This window comes from Colletotrichum phormii, assembly GCF_030913505.1.
Source record: "Colletotrichum phormii strain CBS 102054 chromosome Unknown BDP81scaffold_7, whole genome shotgun sequence".
Lineage (NCBI taxonomy): Eukaryota > Fungi > Ascomycota > Sordariomycetes > Glomerellales > Glomerellaceae > Colletotrichum > Colletotrichum phormii.
The window spans coordinates 272108-292807 of NW_026851449.1; the positions used below are offsets into that span (position 1 = coordinate 272108).

At 53.7% G+C, this 20700-nt stretch overlaps 4 protein-coding genes and 1 non-coding gene across 5 annotated transcripts; 3 read left to right on the forward strand and 2 right to left on the reverse strand.

Moving 5' to 3' along the window:
• Positions 1-44: 44 nt before the first annotated feature.
• Positions 45-165, forward strand: BDP81DRAFT_t124. The gene has a single exon. It is a non-coding gene; the product is annotated as a tRNA-Leu (tRNA).
• Positions 166-1396: 1231 nt separating this feature from the next.
• BDP81DRAFT_424054 (D-lactonohydrolase) lies at positions 1397-3633 on the forward strand. Its single transcript, XM_060590118.1, has 7 exons — positions 1397-1919; positions 2023-2177; positions 2289-2482; positions 2546-2653; positions 2742-2951; positions 3037-3133; positions 3210-3633. The coding sequence occupies exons 1-7, from the start codon at positions 1653-1655 to the stop codon at positions 3496-3498; spliced, it is 1320 nt and encodes a 439-aa protein (XP_060446678.1). The 5' UTR covers positions 1397-1652; the 3' UTR covers positions 3499-3633.
• A 24-nt stretch (positions 3634-3657) lies between these two features.
• On the reverse strand, positions 3658-6879 carry BDP81DRAFT_480192 (uncharacterized protein). Its single transcript, XM_060594916.1, has 9 exons — positions 6467-6879; positions 6005-6401; positions 5721-5949; positions 5632-5663; positions 5299-5577; positions 5045-5240; positions 4179-4997; positions 3966-4123; positions 3658-3913 (listed from the first exon to the last, which is right to left on the reverse strand). The coding sequence occupies exons 1-9, from the start codon at positions 6562-6564 to the stop codon at positions 3824-3826; spliced, it is 2298 nt and encodes a 765-aa protein (XP_060446679.1). The 5' UTR covers positions 6565-6879; the 3' UTR covers positions 3658-3823.
• A 1120-nt stretch (positions 6880-7999) lies between these two features.
• BDP81DRAFT_345790 (uncharacterized protein) lies at positions 8000-9221 on the forward strand. The gene is made up of 2 exons (XM_060586103.1): positions 8000-8489; positions 8556-9221. The coding sequence occupies exons 1-2, from the start codon at positions 8112-8114 to the stop codon at positions 9063-9065; spliced, it is 888 nt and encodes a 295-aa protein (XP_060446680.1). The 5' UTR covers positions 8000-8111; the 3' UTR covers positions 9066-9221.
• Positions 9222-14268: 5047 nt separating this feature from the next.
• Positions 14269-20036, reverse strand: BDP81DRAFT_345795 (uncharacterized protein). Its single transcript, XM_060586104.1, has 3 exons — positions 15895-20036; positions 15762-15832; positions 14269-15713 (listed from the first exon to the last, which is right to left on the reverse strand). Exons 1-3 carry the CDS (start codon positions 19965-19967, stop codon positions 14290-14292), a joined length of 5568 nt encoding a protein of 1855 aa, XP_060446681.1. The 5' UTR covers positions 19968-20036; the 3' UTR covers positions 14269-14289.
• Between the last annotated feature and the right edge of the window lie 664 nt (positions 20037-20700).

Genomic DNA, 20700 nt, shown 5'->3' on the forward strand with positions numbered 1-20700 from the left:
CAACTTGATCCTTCTGGCGTCGCCAACCGTCCAACGAATTATACGGCAACTTGGCCGAGCGGTCTAAGGCGCCAGACTCAAGTGTCCCATTAAATGGTAACTTCCCCGTAAGCGGGGCGCATTCTGGTCTCGAAAGAGGCGTGAGTTCGAATCTCACAGTTGTCACTCGTTGCTTTTTGTTGTTGGGTGAGATGTCTTTGGGTCACGATGGATCCTTTTTGTCTCTTTTTCACACCTGAATGGCGTGTATGTATCATGCATGCTATGAGGAAGAGTTTAGATGTGGCCGACAAGCTTGTCGTGGTGTATTACTCCGTATTACTCCGTACCGCTCCGTGTTATTTCCTCTCCCCGAACACCCGGCATTACTTCCCTTGATCATCGGGAGTTGATTGACATGGCTTCAAGCATCCCTACAACCACCCACACCCATGGTGTTCGTGAGGGGAACTTCCTCCAAACATCTCACATTCTGCATGCCTTTTGGAATGGTGATTGACAAGCATCTTCCCGTCCTACCCGCTTTTCCGGTCTTCTCGCCGCGCGACGGACATATCGAAACAGCGCAAACTCTTTTTCCGACGCATGGGTTCGTTCAATCAATGCATACAGGGGTCTCAGTCCACGCCCACCCACCACAAGCCGAACTCAACCCTCCAAAAGTCAATGGTCAACAGAAGAAACAAACTTGGGCTACGTTGAATGTAGTTTCCGATTGATGGTACGCTAGGAAATATGATGGGTTGTGGCCATTTTAAGCTTAAAGAAGCGTCCTTAATCACTGAGCTCGACTACCTAGACTACCAAGACTACCGGCGTTTCAATTGAACGCCATTAACATCCCGCCCCGGCCTCCGAGCCGGAGCTCGGTGCTGGACTCTCATCCCGGCCCATCATGTGTACGGATATCCCCCCCTGCCAAGTAACAAATCCATCACCAATGACTGGGGCTCTGGCGTCATCTCCGCCCATTTGGAGCACCAGATCATGGACGACATGGTAGCAATATCGAAACGCAAGAAGATCATCGAAGCCCAGTCCAGTCCAGTCCGTTTCCCGCCCGGCTTTGGAGCTTGTCTCTATTCCCCGCACCCCGCACCGCACCCCGGGTTCTTTACCGTGCAGTGGTTGCATCCATCCTTACCGTTCGTTTTGTTGTTTCCATCTTTACTCTGGGAAATTCGTGTGCCATTGTTGTCCCATGCCCGCCTGCGGTTTTTCAGACCGGGGTGAGGTGTTGACAGAGTCCTTCGAGTACGACTCAAGCAACGATCCGTAGTCGCAGGGTGGACAATGTGGAGGAGGAGGAGAAGGAGGAGAAGGAGGAGGAGGAGGAGGAGGAGGAGGAGGAGGAGGAGGACAACTGCCGTTAATTCCCTTGGACAAGCCGGGTAATCTCCGCCGAACAGGACAGTCCGCCCTCTTCATGGTCCACTGCGGCCACTGCCCAGACTTCTTTTTTGGAGTCTAGTTTCCTGGGATCAACATGAACAGGGCCTAAGATGCAAGCAAGCTAACCGCCATTCCACGCCTTTTTACCCCTCATACTACCGTACCGTACCCTTACTTTGGGTATCCGTACCTTTTACGTACATCTCATATTGGGTATCCGTACGCATCGGTGAAAGAGCTCCAAGAGGAGGGAAAAGACCATGGCCTTGGCGCTGGGGTATAAATCATTCCTAACCTGCAACTCAATCCCGCCCTTGACCACCTGGTCGTCGTCGCTCCAAAATACCTCCGTCATGGCCTCCTCCTTCTCGTCAGTAGCCGCCGTCGCGGGCCTCCTGCTCTCCGGTGCGCCTGCCCAGCTGGCCATCGCACAGAGGGCGCTCCCCGCGAAAGCTCAGATCATTGACCAAAAGAGCTTCAATGTCTTGGAGGTCGTCCCGCCTCCTTCGGAGTTCAATGCTTCATCGGTATGTCATCCGGAAGTCACTTTACCGTGTTTGATGAGTCTGAGTTTGATGAGTCTGAGTTTGATGAGAGAGGATCCAGTCATTGACATGAGTATTAAAATAGGAATTCCTCTGGCCAGGCGTCACGCATGAGTCTCTCACCGAGAAGCCATTCCACATCTACGACCCGGAATTCTACGACATCATCGGCAGCGATCCGTCACTGACGCTCATCGCGACCTCGGAGACGGATCCCATCTTTCACGAGGCAGTCGTATGGTATGTTTCAATCCCCCTCACTCACTCACTCACTCGCTCACTCACTCACTCACCACCCTGCCTAGACTCACCTCACAAGTGAGATACAACCAGCTAACAAAGACACACAAGGTACCCCCCAACAGAAGAAGTCTTCTTCGTCCAAAACGCCGGACCCCCCGCAGCAGGCACCGGCCTCAACAAGTCCTCCATCGTCCAAAAGATCCGCCTCGCCGACGCCGAGGCTCTTCGCAATGGGTCCCTGGGTACCAAGGAGGTCACAGTCACCACCGTCCCTTCGAATCCGCAGGTCATCAACCCCAATGGTAAGGACTACTGACTCTCCAAGCACGTCTGTTGGAAGATTTCAACGACTGACGCTCATGCAGGTGGAACAAACTACAAAGGCCAAATCATATTCGCCGGCGAAGGCCAAGGCGAGCGTGTACCCTCGGCGCTGTACCTCATGAACCCGGTAGAACCCTACAGCACCACAAGTTCGTCCCAAACCTCTCCCAAACCCCCCCTCCAACTCTTTCTTCCCCCCGAAATCTCAAAAAGCTAACCATCCCACCCCCCACCCAGTCCTCGTAAACAACTACTTTGGCCGCCAATTCAACTCCCTAAACGACGTCGTCGTCTCCCGCCGCAACGGCGACATCTACTTCACAGACACCCAATACGGCTACTGGCAGTACTTCCGCCCCGCCCCCGGCCTGCCGAACCAGGTGTACCGCCTCAACCCCACCACCGGCGCCTTGTCTGTTGTCACGGACGAGTTTGTATCGCCGAATGGTATGTTCTGCCACTCGAATTACCCAACCTGGATCAAGATGTAGGTTTAGTATTAGTGATGAGAATGCTGACTCGAGAACCCCAGGCATCACGCTCTCTCCGGACGGCACATACGCCTACGTAACAGACACGGGCATCTCGCAAGGCCAATTCGGCACAAACTTCACCAAGCCAGCAACAGTGTACGTCCCCCCCCCCTTTCTCCCCTCGCCCTTCTCCCATCTCCCCTAGCAATCAATCCATCTAACCCCCTCCTAGCTACCGCTTCGAAGTAAAAGAAGACGGCACCTTTGAAAACCGCAAAATCTTCGCCCACACATCCGCCCGTCTCCCCGACGGCGTGCACTGCGACTCCAAAGGCAACGTCTACGCAGGCTGCAACGACGGCGTCCACGTCTGGAACCCTGCGGGAAAACTCATCGGCAAGATTTACACCGGTACGACAGCGGCGAATTTCCAGTTTGCGGGTGATGGGAGAATGGTTATCACGGGACAGACGAAGCTGTTTTATGCCACGTTTGCGGCTTCGGGTGTTGCGTTGACGTAGGGGAGGGGGTGACGACGGGTTGTTGTGAATGGGATGATTGTGCAATGAGGGTCAATGAGAGCTTCTTGAACATACTTGATACATATAGGTAATTGATTGAATACAAATTTTCGATCCATAACACTTGGTTTTACCAACACTACACACTTCTCAAATGGGCTCGTGCGTTGAAATCATTTCTCATTCATCGTTTAATGTATATATAATAGTATGCAGCATCCTCTGTGCCCGGTACGGGGTTGGCAGTGGCACCACAAGTGACAACGGTAGCAACATCACCCATTCAACCTTGTTGAGTAGCATCCGGCCTTCCCTCGAAGGGTTCCTACCCGTTGAGCGAGTCTGTAAAGCTCTTCAGCCACGGCAAGTCGATCGTGTCGACGTTTGGATCTTGAACTTTGGTGTCCCAAACGCTCTGCAAAACTTGTTAGCATCACACACGTGAATGTCTTGTAGTCCGAACGAACCCAGTCCAAGGCCATGGCCGAGTCCACTCCCGTCATAGGAACGGGGATAGACTCTGACGAACTCGCGGTTGGCATGTAACCCCATCGAGCGGATCCATCTTGTTCCATCCATGAATTTTCCACGGGTTGCGGAGGCATGTACGCAGGTATGACAGGATCTACACGAGTTAGCTGAGGAGGCTACGTTAACGCCGTGCCGATGGGGGCACCTACTGCATGCGAGTTGATAAGACGGCCGCATTCCCATGTCAGTACCATGCATTCCATCCGAGCTGACAGTTTCCGGGGTGCTCTCGTAATGGTCTCCAGTCGACAAGCTGAGCATACGAGACAAAATCTTGAAAGCCCGAGTGGCTTCGGTGGAGTCTTTGCGGTTGGACTTCCAAATATCTCTGGACGCCTGAAGAATGGAAAGGAGAGGCTCCTTGTCGATATGTATTCCAATCGTATTGCGGCCTTCTGGGCGCAGAAGATGGGACAGTTCCAGGCAGAGCATCATATCCGCAAGGAGAAAGTCATGGGTGCTCAGACTAGAGACGAACCAGCGCTCGCGTGATAGCCGACCCCCAGGCTTGTACTCCTCGTTGATGTTGAATTGGATTTCCAAGATTTTGGTTGCCGCATTGATGCATGCAAACCTGGAGTGCGCGAATCGGATATCCTTCCGTCCAATTGTAAAGTACCGGCGATGGAGGACTATGCGGGCCTTCAGGTACATGAGCTCTATCCAAAGACGCTGCATGATCAAATCGACTGTGTCTTCGACGGAGAGAGTGAATGATCGATCTCGTAGCACGGGAGGGATTTCTTCGTGGGCCCTTTCCAACCGCTCGTCCAGGCGCAGAACCTCTCCGTAGTCGGGACTGCTGCGGCTTGCCATGCGCGAGACAATGTCGCTAAATACTACTACAAGTCTGGACTTAACTATCGTGTACATCACCGGTGTCCGCTCGATTTCGGTCATTGGTCGCTCAGGGGGTAGCTTGACTGTCGCCTCGTCGAATTCCCTATCATGGAGGTTGCGAGGTAGACCTGCTTGAATCAGACTTGTAAAATCACATCGGAAAGAATGCTCAAACCTGTGTCGAAATATTGAGACTGTACGTTGGAGGGAAGACCGAATTGGAAGGCTATCAGAACGTCGATTTCGGTTACGATTGTCCACAGACGCTTGCGCATCTCTCCTTCAAAGACTGACATGCCCTTGAAATGGCTCGGGTCTCTGTGCATTCCTGAGTGCATTGCCAAACGAACGATGATGGACATGAGAATAGCCTATTCTGCGTCAGTTCTGCGGGGAATCATCCTAAAGGCGGGGAATCTCATGGCATACGGTGCCTTGCTGTGCATCGGCTAGTCGAAGATACTCTGTGCCAAAGTACAGCATCATCGTTTCGACCTTGTACTTCCCAGGGGTCGTGTAGTTGTCAAGAGCTAGACACCGCGCACAGTGACTGCGATTAATGTCGGCGACATATGCTGCTGGTCCCAAGTCGCCAGGGACGGCTTCGTCTGCTCTTAGACAAAAGAAGGCAGCGTGGCTGATCATGGAGAACAAGAGTGCAAGCCAGGTCAGAGAGAACTGGCTTTGATCTTCCCAAAATTCATGAAACTAGACTCTGTGAGCATCTCGACAAGTAGTCATGTTTGGACCATTGACTCTCACCTCTTTCCAGAATGTCGGCACATGGAACATACCTACGCAGGGAGGCCGAGTCAGTAAGATACCTAGCCAGTCGATGTTTCAGGACGTACACCAAGCAGGTTCTTTCCCTTCAAAGAACCTTTTAATCAGCCTGTTCGTGATGTCCCTTGGCGGCAACAGTGCCATGAGGGTAGTCATGTTCGCTGTTGGGAATGCTCCTGAAAGAAGAAACGGGACCGTAGGTTTCGAGGAAGCATTGCTGGTAGGCATATCCTCAGGCTCTTCAGCATCAAACATTACATATTTCTTGGTTTTAAAATGTGTCGTGAGCCTGGTGATCTTGGGAGAAATCAGTACAAACGTGGTAAAGCTACTCGATGCCTTCCAAACTCACGTCGTCGAGAATGGCTTCCCAGTTGGCAGCATCCACATACCGCACCCTGTCCACCATCGGGCCCGCAGTTGTCGGCTCCGTGATTCCCATCAGGCTGGGGGTTTCGGTCCCGCTGGAAGGCTGTTTGGCGCTGACACTAGACGCGCTAGATTCCGAGATCGGGTTTCGAGACATCTCGACCTCTCGACTCCGCATTTGGCCCAACTCCTCGGTCAGACGGTGCAGCTTGGCTTGCAAAGCCGCCATTTCGGCAGACTGCGGTGTCTGATGGCGAAGGGCAGCATGTTCGGAGCTAGCACCAGGTCCTCCTCTGATCAGATATGGTACGATCACACAGGAGCTCGCAAGGCCCCGCTTCTCGCACTGGTCGCAAGGATCTCCGCGGTTACACTTGCGCCTGGGGGGAGGCGCAAGGCTGTCAGATGCAGTCCAAGGCTGTTATTTCGTATATGGGAAACTCACTTCTTCTCGCGACATATGGTGCAAGAGTATCTGACACGGCTGCGCTTCTTGGAACCCTCGTAATCGGTCGGGTCAGTGCCCGTCGCCTCGGTAGCCATTGGAGGGTATCCGTAAATTGGATCCTTTCGACATCCGAGCTCAGTGTGGTAGACTCGTTTCTCTGTGGCTTGCGACTGCGGAAGCGAAATTCGGCATCAAATCTCCAAAAACAAACTCGACTTGGCTTAGGTCGAAAAAGCCGAATGGTTCTTTCACAAAGGTCGATCTTTTCGATCAATCACGTTTCCTGGCGATTGCCGCCAACGACGACTCCCCAATGGACAGGCATGTCGGGGTCCTGTCATGTTAACGTAAGCAGGCCTGGCCATACGGCGTTCACTATCAGGCTTGATGGAGACGATGCAAAGGCCCAGAAGTAACTAACATTTAATTAGCGACAAATCCATCTGCCATGCATAATGGACACAAACACAAGCCCTGGTCTGTCGACAACTAGCCAAATCATGGCGGAAGAGGCCACCAACGGTCTTGGCAAAATTGCCGTTCCATCCTCCAGAAAGCAGACCTGAGGATGCTTTTCCTCAAGTATTTCCATGAACGACAAAATTTGCTACAGTCGCCTTCAACCTCTCAGCGGTAGCGGCGTAGGTACTGGGCATCGGATTGAAATGAGGTGGTCCTGGTTGATATCGAGTCTATGGATCAAAGCCAAGGTCGCCAGGATATCCAAGGGGGGCGGCTGGTCTTATATAAAGATCTTCCGGATGAATTCGAGGGCCGCCTCTCTATTTGAACCGTGTGGTCCATTCCATCGGGGCCGCAATTTGTCCAGAAGAAGCGGAATCGTCTGACGGCATGCAAGTCCGGTGTAACCACGTCGACGTGTACCCGAGCGTGTTAACTGGTCGAGGGGCGAAAGCCGGAGATAGAAGGCCGGAGTTGTGGTTTCTGGCGCAAGATGATGGCAGATTAAGCCGGTCGGCCAGCTCGACAAGGGTGCTTGGCATGCAAGCGGTGGCATTCCCATGCTGTTGGAGCTAACTTCTAACAACATCAGTCGGTGACCACGCACAACTAATTGGACGGTTTGTAAGGACTGACCCGCCTGTTGGCTGACTTGTCGAATGCGTGAACCTTAATGCTGCAAGGGAGGTTATGGATCCATTGAAACGAACGGGGAAAGATTGCTTGGTATTATAACGGTTGAACCTCGTTGATGCATCGGATTGCTTGATTCCTTTGACATTCGTACAAGACCACGGTGAGGGCGACTCGACTCGCTGTGCAGTGCACGTACCACACTCGGTTAACGTGCCTGCCGACGAGCATTTCAAGCTTCGTGGCTCTCCGCGGGGTATCAGGCAGGAAGACCCAACTCTTTTCCCCACTTCCCTGCACTTTGAGGTACCCGCTTTTCAATGGCCACCCAGCTCCATCCATCCAATGAGATGTTGCCACTCAAGATGACGTACAGCGGCAGGAGGCAACCACTAATGCAATCTTCCGCCAAAAGTCACCGTTATCGTCGCACCGCGAACACACCATTCTCAACTCAAAACCGACGACGACGAGGACTTCCACTCTGACCGCCAGTGCTTCCTATTTTTTCGAATACTACAGGCAGTGAAGGCCATATATCTCGCGAATGTCGGAGTCACAGCGATCCGCGTGGTCGTCCCGCGCTGACCTTCTCCTCCGACCCGTCGAGCGTCCGGTGGGGTACCTGAAGCGCGCCAGCATCGCGGCCTGGTTTCCCATCCGCGGCATCTGGTACTTTTTGCGGAACAAGGAGTTCTACCCGCTGTTCCTGAGCCGCCTCCTACCACTATCAATTATCTCTTTTCTCGTTTACTTCATCCTCTTTACATTTGCATTCCTTCCACAGTTTGCACTTCTGGCCATCTTCCACGGATGGGGCGCGTGGGTCAATGCGGTGGTGCTAGTGCTTGGAGAGGGTCTCGTGGTGATCCAGGGCCTCTTTGAGGGATTCTTCGTTGACGAGTGTCGAGTGGATGTTTTTGATGTGAGTAGAATTTCTCGTTGTCTAGGATTCTCTCCCTGGTTTCATAATACTAATCGTTTCTTCAAGGCCACCCTCATAAAAGAGTCCCAGACAGACCTCGTGGCTCCCCACAGGATCCTCTTCCCCGATGCCCCCACCGCAGTCAAGATGCTCGGCAAGCCGACGACCCCCGCCGCCTTCACCCCATGGTCCATGGTCCAGATCATCGAGCTGATAGTTTTCTTGCCCCTCAACTTCGTCCCGGTGGTTGGCACCCCAGCTTTCATCATCATCACTGGCACGAGACTGGGCAAGCTCGCGCACTACAGATGGTTCCACTTGCGGGGACTGAGCAAGAAGGAAGCCAAGAACGAGATTCGAGCGAGGACGTGGGAATACGTATGGTTTGGCACGGTTGCAATGATTCTGGAGCTGATTCCCGTGCTGTCATTCTTCTTTCTGTTGACAACCTCGGCCGGAGCCGGACTTTGGGCGGCACGTATTGAAGATGAGAAGAAGAAGCGAGCCGTGGACGCTCTCATCGGAGATGGAGAACCCCTACCGCCCCCGCCCCCCTACGAGGATGAACCGGTCTAAGAGCATGGGTAGAAGGGATTTTTGAGCCCCAGAATAATTCTTGGGATCAAACGAGCAGGCAGGCAGGCAATTGAATAACTTCACTGACTAAAACCTGAGTTTTGTCATCGTCTCAGCGTGTCTTCATCACGCCAAATTTGAGCACCATCAACCCGTACACTCTTTCCTCCTGCCTGGGGGAAGCTTCGTGGGCTCTTTCCATTTCGATTTTGTGTCCCAGGTGCCTTCCCTTGGCCCAACTTGCCATGAAATGATCGCGTGACCATGGGCCGCTAGTGGCTCCCGTCTGGTGGTCTGGCGTGAGGAGGAAGGCGCACTCTTGCTCAAGCTGCTTTACCACCGCAAGGTAGCTCTCCCCAAAGGAAGGTGCCGCACCCGGCCGGCCTTATGCTCCTGCCTCATACCTCCTCTTTCTCGCCCTTCTAGAAACTCATGGCAAGAAGTTCCATACGTGGGCGAGTACGTACCGGACCTCAGGGTACATACCTGAATCCCCGGTCACCCACGAGAGAAAGAACATTAGGAAAGAGCCATCTAAGTGCCTTGGGACTAAGACCACTTCAAGGAGCGTATCCTACAGTCATAATCGGGGTTTAGGGGAACTTACGCTGGGTGAAACGCACCGAATACTCTTTCAACATACGAAAGGAGATGAAGCGGTTGGCTTGGGAGAAGGTCTTGATGTCGACTGCATGGGAACCGGCGCCTGCTCATTGAGACGAGAGACGGGCCCTGATCTCCACGATGCTGCGGACAACTTCCTTCCTCCGTTGAGAAGTACATCGTACGTGTGGTTGCGTCACCGGCCACAGCCCGTTCCCAGACCTTCATGGGAGGAAGGAGAGGACGATGGCTTCCTTCCCACAACCCAGCTCTGCAGGATTCTCTCACATTCTCCCCCGTCATACTTAATCCCCCAAGGGCCCCCATCTCTGCTCTCTTTTTCCTTTCCTCCTCATCCTCTCTCTCATCTGTTCCGCTCCGTTCCTTTTCTCCCTGCGCCGTCATTGTCTCTCTTGTTTGCGTCCTTCTTTGCGTATTCAATCAGATCAGCGTATCCTACGTATTCTACGTGTTCTTCCTACACCTAGATCCGCCACTGCCGATTGCCCAACATGCGGGCCTCTCTTCTTGCCATGGCGGCCATGGTGTAAGTGTTTTCTTCCTATCCATTCTCAGTAGGGTCCGAAACTGACAATCCCTTTAAGTGCTGGAACTTATGCCCAGCCAACCTGTCCCGCGGCGGCGACCACCACGGTTTTCGTCACGGTCGACTCCAACAACGATCCTGGTCCCTCGATCATCGTTCAGACTGTCACCGCAACCGTTCCACCCTCTGCCCCTTCCCCTTGGTCTCCTGCCCAGTCTGGTCAACCCGGTCTTCCGGCCACTCTCACTGTCACCATCGACAGCTACGATCCCCCTCCTGGAGGATCTCAGTTCACCGGCCCCAAGCCTTGGGAGTCTTCCCCTGCCACAGCCGCCCCTGTCACTGTTGTCACTGCTACTGTCTACTCTCCTGGTTCCGGCGATCCTAATGGTGGTTCTCCTGGTTCTCCTGTATCCCCTGGTAACTCTGTCCCTGGTGGTCAAGGAACGACAACTGTCACACTCCCTGGCTCTCCTGGCTCTCCTGGCTCTCCTGGCTTTCCTTGGAACCCTTCCCAGTCTGCCACCACTGATTGCCCGTTTGCCACGGATGACCCCAATGGCGCTGGCAGCAACACTGCGGGTGTCGCAGTCATCACTACGACACTCTACAGGACAAACGCCAACCCAGGTCAAGCTACACCCGACGTGGACTCCGTTGTTGCAACCTTCACAGTCATCTTCCCACAGCCTGCCGCCACCGGATCTGTGCCTGGCTCTGCTGCAACCGATGGTGCTGTCGATCCTGCGTCTGGCGAGTTGTTCACTTACACTTTGACTACACCGGCTGCCACTGGGCCTGCCGCCACCAACGCTCCATCTGGCCCCAACAACGGCAATGGGGGTTCTGTCACTGACTTCACCACCACTCTCTACCGGACTCGTCCTGACTCTGGCCAAGGAACACCTGTCGTCGACACACTTGTCACCTGTCTCACTGTCACTTTCCCTTCTGCAACTGGCACTGGACCCGTCACTGGAGTCCCCGCAGCTTCAACTCCCGCTCCAGGAAGCCCAGGCAGCCCTGGCAACGGCGGCTCTGTTGGCATCACGACTCGCTACGTTCCCACCATGGTTGCTGGTCCTGATGGCTCCTTGAGCTACTCCATTCAGACTGTTGTGTCGACTTTCACAGTTCCCACTCCCGGCTCTCCTTCAACTGCAGGCTCAGGTGTCACAACTGTCTATGTTCCTGCTAACCCTGCTGGCGCCGCCACCACCGTGGTTTTCCCTGCCGACCCCGCGGGCAATCCCGTCGGAGGGCCTTCGACTGTTGTTACCACGACTCTGTACGCTTCTCAGCCAACCATTGGCAACGGCAACCAACCTACTGATCCTTCCGATCCGGGCAATGTTGTCGTCTTCACCTTGACAGTTCCTCATCCTCCTGCCGGTAGTGCCTCAACTTACACCACGGTTCTTCCCAGCATCCCAGGAGACAACGGTTCTGCTGGCCCCAGCTCTGTCTCGGTTTCCACTGCTACAATTGTCCTGACGTTGCCGACGTCTCCTACTACCCCAGGAGACACCACTCCTCCTACGATCCCTGGCGGCTACGGTGACCCTGTCCTCCCTGGTGCATCTGGAAATCCTTCGACTGGTGCTCCTGGTTCTGGCACTCCAGGCTCAGGTACTCCGGGCTCTGGCACTCCGGGCTCAGGCACCCCAGGCTCTGGCGCTCCCGGCTCTGGCACTCCCGGCTCTGGCGCTCCCGGCTCTGGCACTCCAGGATCTGGCACTCCAGGCTCTGGTGCTCCCGGCTCAGGCGCCCCAGGCATTCCGATTACAATCACAGTTCCCGCAGGTGGTGTCTCTCCTACAGATACCAACGGTCTTCCTGGCGGTGGGATCCCAATTACACTTACCATTCCCGCAGGTGGTGTCAACCCGACAGATACGAATGGCCTTCCTGGCGGCTACACCGATCCGGCTCAGACTGGCGCCCCCCCTTTCGGCGGTTTGCCAGGACCACAGATCACTGTCACTGTTGCTTCAGGAGCTCCTGATGGAGGCGTCCCAACCACCGTTGCTGGCGTGCCAACTTCAGTCATTGGTAGCTACTCTGTCATTGTCGACCCCGCAACTGCTGCCGCTGGCTCTCAGAACTCGCCTTCTGTCATCACTCTCTGGCCTGTGTCATCGACGGTTGACAATGCTCTTCCTGGCGCTGCAACCTCAACTTCATGCACTAGCTCCGAGTCCACCTCCACGACTGTGCTCACCAGCAGTTTCATCAACGTCGTCGCGGATGAGACTACCACGTACACCTTCCCCTACGAGTCTCTGGTCACCAAAGTCGATACAATTGTCGCATCTGCCTCGGAAGTCGCTGTCACTGGCGGCGCTGTGACTGGTGGCGTTGTCACTGGTGGTGCTGCTGGCTCTGCCGTTGTCTCTACCATCATTGGCGTATCCACCATTCTCGGAGTCTCTACCATTGCTGGTGTTTCCACGGTCGGTGGCCCTGCTGTAACCGCATCCACGGCCTCTGCCCCTGCTGTCACCGTCTCTCCTGCCGGCAATCCCTCTGTCTCTACTTGGCAGAGCGTCGTTGTCCAGAGCTCTGTTGTCCAGGTTTTCACCACTGGTGTCTTCACCTCTCTTGTCCAGCCTGGCGGAGTACAGAGGCGCTACGTCAACACAACTGCAACATCCAGCACACCCACATTGACGCCTGTTCCGACACCCATCTGCTCCGGCACTACAGAGGTTGGCAACCAAGTCCTCGATGTAAGTTGTTTCGCTATTGCTGTCTCATTCACTTGCTGACTATGTGTACACAGTTTGATGATGTTTCATCCGGCCCGCTCTTCAACCCTTACCATCGGTTCTGGTTCTCCAAGGGCTTCCTTGTTGGTCCTCCTCCGTTGATGCCCTTCCTGCCGTCCTCAGGCGGCCGTCTCGTGGAGTTTGTGCCCCCAATTCTGTCGAACACATCTTCAGATGATGTCTCTGGCGACACGGCGCAGATTGGCATGGGAAAGCTGGCGTCTTCTCCTTGCTTTCAATTTGACTTCTTCGGCATGAACCTGGGCTGTCACTCCGACTCCGCGGTTCCCAACCAGCTTTGTGTCTTCACTTTCACTGGATACAGATGGGATGCAACCAATGCCACCGAGACAGAAGCCGTCAGCCAGAAGGCTTGGGTCAACGCTTGCAATCAGTCTTCCGGCTGCCCACTTACACCTTTCTCGGCTGTCGATTTCACTGACCTCAGCTCCATCCTGATCACTCTGCAAGTCGATGGCCGACCTCAGGTATGGTGGTCTGATGACATCCGTGTCGGCTGGAGCAAGAATGATTGCGCGACCGCCAACTGTCGCCAGCAGTTCCAGCCGGAGAATATTCAGCTCCACGCTGGCCCCTTCTTCTACTGGACCAGCTCCGGCCTGAGGGTTTTGTCCTCGTCCAGAATCAATCGGGGTTGAGTCTACAGGGACACATGATGATTACAAGAATGATTGCAATAATGGTGGATTGAGAACTGTCGTGTTGCTACACCATTTGATCCGAATTTCTTGGGCGGCTCATCGCGAGCCGGGATGTGTGCTGAAATGACCATGGGAGAAAGGACCAACTACACCTATGTATGCTATTGCTAGTATTCTACATGAATGATTTTGGAGGTCCCATACTACTGTCTCTGTCTCATGTCGCTTTCTTGTCTCAACTAATTGCATTGAAGCAACATGCGAGCTCTGAGTGGGCGTCGAGTGGTGATTTGCGGCACCAAGGATCACTTGCTAGGCCATGTTCATCTTGGACAGGGCGACGTCATCACACGTTCTCAAATCCGGCAAAGTCTAAACACAAACATGAGGTCGTAGTGTCCGGCGAAGAAGTGCAGGAATTGAGTATGTATTCGAGGACTGAGAGTGGGCAATAAGCACCGTACCTATGGAGGCTTAATTAAGCGTGGGCTGATGGGCTGCGGGCAACCCAGCCACATCTCCTTTAACGCAGTTTGACATTCACCAGTGCAATGGACAAACCTTAAGGATGGTCAAAGAGCAAGACAAACAACAGCTTAAAGGCTTAAGAGATAATTATTACTCTCTAATCTAGGTACTCTACTTCAAAGTCCCATCCTTCCCATACCGCGCGCAAGCTCATCGATCTCTGCCGCATGCCTCACGCCTTCGGCCGAAGAGTGATTTCGGCCGCCCACGGGAGAGTTGCATTCCGGACACACCGTCTGCTCCATCGCCATGCCACACTCCCCAATGGTGAAGGGATGTCCGTTGCGGCATGTGTACCAGTGCCCTGTTCCTGAGAACTCCTTGCTCATGGCCGCGTAGACGGCTCGCATTTCATCCGTGGATACGTCGCTGTAGAGTATCCCGTCGTGGAGCATGCGCCTCGCCGTCTCGACTTCGGATGCAAGCGTCGCTGTTGACGGGTACTCTTTAATGGTGTCCTCAGCTTGTTGAAGGTGGTCCTCGCCGAGCTTAATCATCTTCTCTTTCGCCGAGGAGCCTTCTGCTTTGGGTGTATCTTGCGTGCCAGTCGTCGGCTTGGTATCGTCCGGCGGCGCAAAGTAGCAGAACATGGCGAGGAAGATGTGCCCTTCGACTTCTAATCTGGAATAATTTCTCATATGAGCAATCTCAATCAGTCGCTCGCAATCCTTGATGTACGGCGCCGCATCGATATTGGCAGACTTGGCGCCGTTGTCTTCCGTGGTATTGCGGCACAGACTGATGTAATCAGAGACCAGGAGGAGATCGCACCGCAGCGAGAGCGTCATCGCGTCCAAGAGACCACCCATCTGGATTGCCGACTCGTCAAATGAGTAGTCGCTGGTTTGCCGCCGCTTGTTGACGTGCCAGACCAGGTGTGCCACGCGCTGGTACGGCTGTTCCTCTTTCCTGACCGCCCCGAGGAAATTGGTGATCTGATTCCGGAGCATCTTGAGGGCCATGTACCGGGTGTCTCCCGTGAGCTTGAAGAGATGGGTCATTTGTTGCTGTCGAGACCCCCTGAGATTGAAACTCGATTGGGCTATGGGAAACCCCGACTGTGTTGTAGGAAAGCTGAATTTACTCTTTTCCATCTTCTGCAGATTATCTTGCGCGGCGAAGAACGCGTCGGTCAACTTTTGCTTGATGCCATGGGCCCAGTTGATGAATTTTCTCGTTGACTCATCGAGAAGTCCACGGCGAACGATCCTCCCATACCTGGAGATGTTTCTTAAAGATCCTCGGCAGTCGGGGCACACCTTGATGTTAGTCGCTGAAAATGGATGGGACCCTGATTTGATGGTCGTGGGCACTCCTTCGGGCGAGACCTCGTAAAGATCCTGAAGCCCCATCTGTCCGTCCATGGTTGTGTAGGTGAAAAAGTGGCCACAGTCTGGAAAGATACAGGGCTCCTCGTCCAGGTCCACTGAGCCGTAGTCGTCCATAAGGATGAGGTCAGCCACCCTGTCCTTGATGTCATCCGCGGCGCACGTCTGGCAGTACTCCTCGTCTGGACAACGTTCTCCGCAGACAGAGGGGCCTTGTCACTGTTAGTGTGTCCACAATTGCCCGGGAGACAATGACTTACATTGATGCCCGCACTTCAACACCTCGGCACACCGCTTGGTGCAGGGAATCCAATCGCAAGGAGCCGCGCAACTGTTATCGCAAATCAGAAAACCTTCAAGAATTCCACAATCACAGTTTGACGTTGTACTCACGGCATTGTACACTTTGAGTGCGGGCATGCGGATGGGCACGTCTCCTCTGCACACGGCGGGCAAGGCTCGTGACATTTCTTGCCGCACTTTGAGTGCACGCATTTGTTCTGACATGGAGATGGACAGGGAGGGCAAGCCCCATCTGCATGGCAAGCGTCTCGGCAAGAGTGACTACAGGATGTGTAGGACCTTCCGCAGGTCTGTCGACAAGCTTTGTGGTCCTCTTCAACCACTTCGCCATCCTTTCTAATGCGACATGCGGAGCACGGCGACTTGCAGGTATGGCCACAAGGCCTCTGGAAGCCACACTCGGCCTTGCAGAGATAGCTGTCCCTGGCAACGTCCACGTAGCAAGATACCTTCACGATATGATTGCATCCTGGCACCTCTTTGTCGACTTGGACGACACATTTGATTAAAGATGGGTCCTGGGCTCTCCAGCAAGCGACGGTGTCGAGGATATGACCGCATGGAAGCTTGAGGCCAATGCCGCGCAGCACCTCGGTACACAGCTTATCGCAAGGCTCTCCACAGCGTCGGCGGCATGGGTGATCGCAGCTTTCCTTTGGCCTCACACAGTCCTCGAGACATTTGATGGCGTTGTGGAGGTGATCGGAGTGGCAAGGCCCAGTACAGGCGTGGCCGCATGCCAGCCGACGGTCACATCGGAGTTTGCATCCACCATCTGGAGAAAATCGAAGGAAGTCCTCCGGCTGTGACACGAAGCTCTTGTTTTGAGGATGTCGCGGACATTGGAGTTCCAACCTATTGCCGAAGTTGCCGCCGTTCTGGAAGATTTCCGTGACTTGTGCCCACATCGTGACATGACTCGAGGTATGCGAATTGCCAATAATGTACATGCCATGCTTAGCTCGAGATAGAAGAACATTGATGCGGTTGGAAGTACTGAGGAATCCGCATCTCTTGTCGTTGTTGCTGCGAACAAGTGAGATAATGACAACATTGGCCTCCTCGCCTTGAAAGTTGTCGACCGTTGCGGCTCGAACACCGCTCAGAGCATTCGTTTTTGCCGCTTGCCTTACGTTCGTGGAGCTGCCTTGAGGAGAAGTAGAAGCTGAAGCAGATTCCATCTCAGCAAGATCATCCATATCTCGGTCGTTGATGACGATGTGCATAATAGAGCTGAGCTTCTGTCGCAGCTTGTTGAGTTGTCCTAGATAAGGTGTCAAGACGGCGATTTCTCCGGATTTGTAGACGCCCTGCCTTAGCAGATGGGATACAAGAGCCGAAACAAGCTCAATCTCGAAATTGTTGGAGTATGACGTCTCAACAGAGTCCTGGTCAGACTTTCCACCCGATTCCGGGCTTTCGTGGTGAAGCCAAAAGAGCCTTCGGGCCATGCCGGGAATCTCTGGGTATTCTTGCACATTTCCAGAGTCTGACAAAGATGGGTACAGTGTTGATCGTACTAGTTCCGCAATCGATGGGTGCATTCGACGTTGCGTATCAAGGACACTGAAAGGAATACTCGGGACGTTGGGAGGCGGTTGGACAAGTCTTTCGAAAAGTGACACATCCAGGGAGTACTTGACGCCAGCCGGGTTTGCCCGCTGGAGTCTCCAGTCTTGTATCTGAGGCCGTAGCTGAAGGTGATCCCCGATCAGAATGGCATGCTCGATAGTTGGCAAGAGTGCGGTCAAAAGATGAGCTTCCAGAACTTCGCCCGCTTCTTCGCACACAAGAACCTTGCCATGCACTCGCCGAAGAAGGTCAAGATTAGTGGCGAGCCCCGTGGTTGTGACACCAATGATGTTGGCTTCTTGAAGGCAACGCAGATTCATGGAGCTTCTGATCTTGCTGTTAATTTCTTTGTTTGCCTGGTAGGCCTTGTGCAAATTTGACAGCGAATCGATCTCTCCTTTCAGCACTTCCTCAAGCCATTCTTGGTAGAGCAGGATGCGTTCCTGATGATAGAGGTCGGATAGCTTCAAGTGGCGCAAGCGCCTGAGTGGGCGTGTCGTATTGCTGGGCAAGCCGCCAGCGAGCCACTTTTTGACTACATCCCCGCGTGAGTGAAATACCGTATGCCACTCCCCTTCATCGTCAGAGCCCGGCAGGTTTGGCCCCATCAGCTCCTCATGTTGGGAAGGATAGTGTTCGGCAAGGTGAAGACGAATCTTTTCGTTGTCTCTACTGAAGCTGAAGTTCGAAAGCCTGTCGCGAATCTCGCTTGTGTCGACGTCCAAAGTCTCGATGGATTTGTAGAGATCTCGACCCTCAGCAGCCGTGCGGGTCATGTCTCGAGCAACCGCTCTCAAGTTTACAGGTGCCAACCTTTCAGATTTGGATCGGGAGCCAATGCGAATGATATTCTGGACACCACCATCTAAAAGATGCTCCAACAACTGGTCCAAAGCATGATTGGTGTAGCAAACGCACATGATGGGACCCAACTGGACTTTCGATTTGTTGGCAAGCAACACTTTGATGAGCGCTTCTCCAGTATAGCTCTTCCCCGTACCCGGAGGGCCTTGTATCAGGGCGAAGGATCTTCTCAGTGAATTGAGGATCGCCTCAGATTGAGTATTGTCAAGGCTAGAGTGCCTGCTTAGACGCGACGGATTGATAGCATCGCCGGGCGTGTATGAGAGTTTCCTGCCATCGTTCGATAGGCAGCTCAGATCGAAGGAGAAACCGGGTCGCCTGGAGTAGAGCGGGGGAGGAATGTCCGCTGGTTGACTCCCGGCACGAAGCGTTAGGATGTCTTGGAAAGGAAGGTCCAGCGTCCGTGACATATCTTGCAATGCCTTTAATGGAGGGGCGAAGGAAGGCAGTAGGATGGAGGGAAATTCGAGAAGACGACGATGCTGGCGGACGATCCGCATGGTCTTGAACCACCTTAGTGATCTCTTCATCTCTTCGACGCCTGTGTCGACTAAATGGAGATGTACGTAGGCGTGATGTTGATCGTCGAGCAGACTATAGCGCGGTCCCTTCTTCTGGTCCTCTTGATTGTCTGCTTGACCTAGATGGTTCTCGTCTTTGGGCGTCCTGATGGTCGACCTTGAGACCTGAAAGAAGAAAATACCGCCCACGCCATCAACAATACAAACAAGAGACCCATCCATGAGTCTCTTTCCTGCCCACCAAGTGCCGCGTTGCAATTTGTCCAGACCTCTTGTAGGTCGGGGTTGGTCAATCTGGACAATGAACTCAAGGCCTGACCATCGGTCGAAGGTCATGTCAACAGCAATGGCGTTCTCATATGCCACGACTCGTGTCCTAACATCTCGCACCTTTACGGCCGACTCCACGGTCGTGCGGATGGCGCTGCGTAAGTCGTGGAGTGTGTCCTCGCGTAGGAGACGGAAATGACGGTCCAGCAAACCTCGCAGACCTTGTAGATGATGCTGTGCGGGGTTGGCAACTGGCAAGTATTCATCTCGTGAAGACAAAACTTCTTGGTGAGTGGGCATGAGCTTGATATCCGATATGTCTTGGTGGTCATTGTCGTGGCGTTCGCGACGTTTTGAGAGTTTGCCAGGCAAGTCCTGGCTGAGAGTGAACTCGGCCATGGCACCAGGCGACGCGGAGACATGGACAGCGTCAACCAGAGTTTGACCGATCCCCAAGCGACGGCAAACATAGTCGAGGTGTCTGTTTGCTTGCAAGGTATGGAAGTCGTTTTCCTTATTGCCGAAAACATCCAATCGCAGCTTGATTCCTTCGACAATGGGATGAAAGAGGGCGTTGACAATGTTCGAGGTGCTGGTGTTGATGACTTTGGCCAAGATGCCGCAGGAAAGAGCAAGTGCTTCCATGCCAGAGATACCATTACCTTCGAAAGGCAACTCAGCCCAATGATCGATGACATCGAAGATGAAGCTGAACAGAGTCTTCAGGCGAGTGGCGTCGATTCCCAAGAGTAATCGATAGAGCATCGCCGTTTCCTGTTCAAGGACCACAGAGTCTACAACAGTTGGGTGAAGCAAAACCAGGAATAAGGGCGAAATACGCGATTCCCAGAGAATTGCTTTGTCTTCGGGCCTTCTAGTAGTGGCAGACCCCTCAATGACATCTCTGACAAGCGATAGTCGACTTTCAGTGGCCATCTCCTTGACAACCTCTTGTGCCAGACTCACATCTTGCTCCACCAGACTGATAGCAGTGCGGAAGAACTTCGAAGTGGTCTCGTCCCAGAGCACCGACAACTGTCTCGGCTGAGGTCGAAGTCGTTTCCACTGAAATAGCCGCTCACGCTCAGGGTTACGCGCTTGCTTTGAGGCATTGGAGGCTTGGCCATCGCTCCTTCTGGCATTCGCTGTCGAGTCGCCGAGTGCTGCATTGCCAGGTCGCCCTTGACCTTGTGTTTGGCGATTCGGCTTGTCGTCTGTATCGTGCGAGAATTTGCACTCTGAACCAAAGGCACAGGTTCCAGTCCTCATGTAATAGTGGCATGTACCTTTTGTAGACGAAGTCGCTCCCGGGCGGTTTCTAGCACACAACAGACGTCAGCTTCGAGATCACGGATTGTAGACTATGGTTACGAGCATATCTCACCTGCCATTTCTCCACATCTTCGGGCGGTTGGTAATGTAATCACTATCGGGGCGTTGGTAGATAATTGTGGTTAGGCGTTCGCTCAAGAACGTCTAAGGATTGCAGTGATTCGGGAAGAAAGGCTGGCAGAGGGAGCATTGTCGGGGGCGAGAGCAGCTTCGCCCTTATGAGGCCCTGGTTAAGTTATCATTCAATCAGTTTCTGCCTGGGCTCAGTCGTATGGCAGACAAAGCCAAGAATGACATTTCCAGCAAAAAGGAAGGTCAATGCAGCAGCTTCAAGAAG

Bases quoted from the DNA above. Each gene is read 5' to 3' on its own strand.
- BDP81DRAFT_480192 (XM_060594916.1), bottom strand. From the start codon at position 6,564: ATGGCTACCGAGGCGACGGGCACTGACCCGACCGATTACGAGGGTTCC. The intron at 5,664-5,720 runs GTACGTCCTGAA...CTCCCTGCGTAG, and splicing joins AGGGAAAGAACCTGCTTGGT to GTATGTTCCATGTGCCGACA. The intron at 5,241-5,298 runs GTATGCCATGAG...GACGCAGAATAG, and splicing joins CCGATGCACAGCAAGGCACC to GCTATTCTCATGTCCATCAT.
- BDP81DRAFT_345795 (XM_060586104.1), bottom strand. From the start codon at position 19,967: ATGGCCACTGAAAGTCGACTATCGCTTGTCAGAGATGTCATTGAGGGG. The intron at 15,833-15,894 runs GTGAGTACAACG...TTGCGATAACAG, and splicing joins CACTCAAAGTGTACAATGCC to TTGCGCGGCTCCTTGCGATT. The intron at 15,714-15,761 runs GTAAGTCATTGT...AACAGTGACAAG, and splicing joins GTTGAAGTGCGGGCATCAAT to GCCCCTCTGTCTGCGGAGAA.
- BDP81DRAFT_345790 (XM_060586103.1), top strand. From the start codon at position 8,112: ATGTCGGAGTCACAGCGATCCGCGTGGTCGTCCCGCGCTGACCTTCTC. The intron at 8,490-8,555 runs GTGAGTAGAATT...CGTTTCTTCAAG, and splicing joins GTCGAGTGGATGTTTTTGAT to GCCACCCTCATAAAAGAGTC.
- BDP81DRAFT_424054 (XM_060590118.1), top strand. From the start codon at position 1,653: ATGGCCTTGGCGCTGGGGTATAAATCATTCCTAACCTGCAACTCAATC. The intron at 2,178-2,288 runs GTATGTTTCAAT...AAGACACACAAG, and splicing joins TTTCACGAGGCAGTCGTATG to GTACCCCCCAACAGAAGAAG. The intron at 3,134-3,209 runs GTACGTCCCCCC...ACCCCCTCCTAG, and splicing joins TTCACCAAGCCAGCAACAGT to CTACCGCTTCGAAGTAAAAG.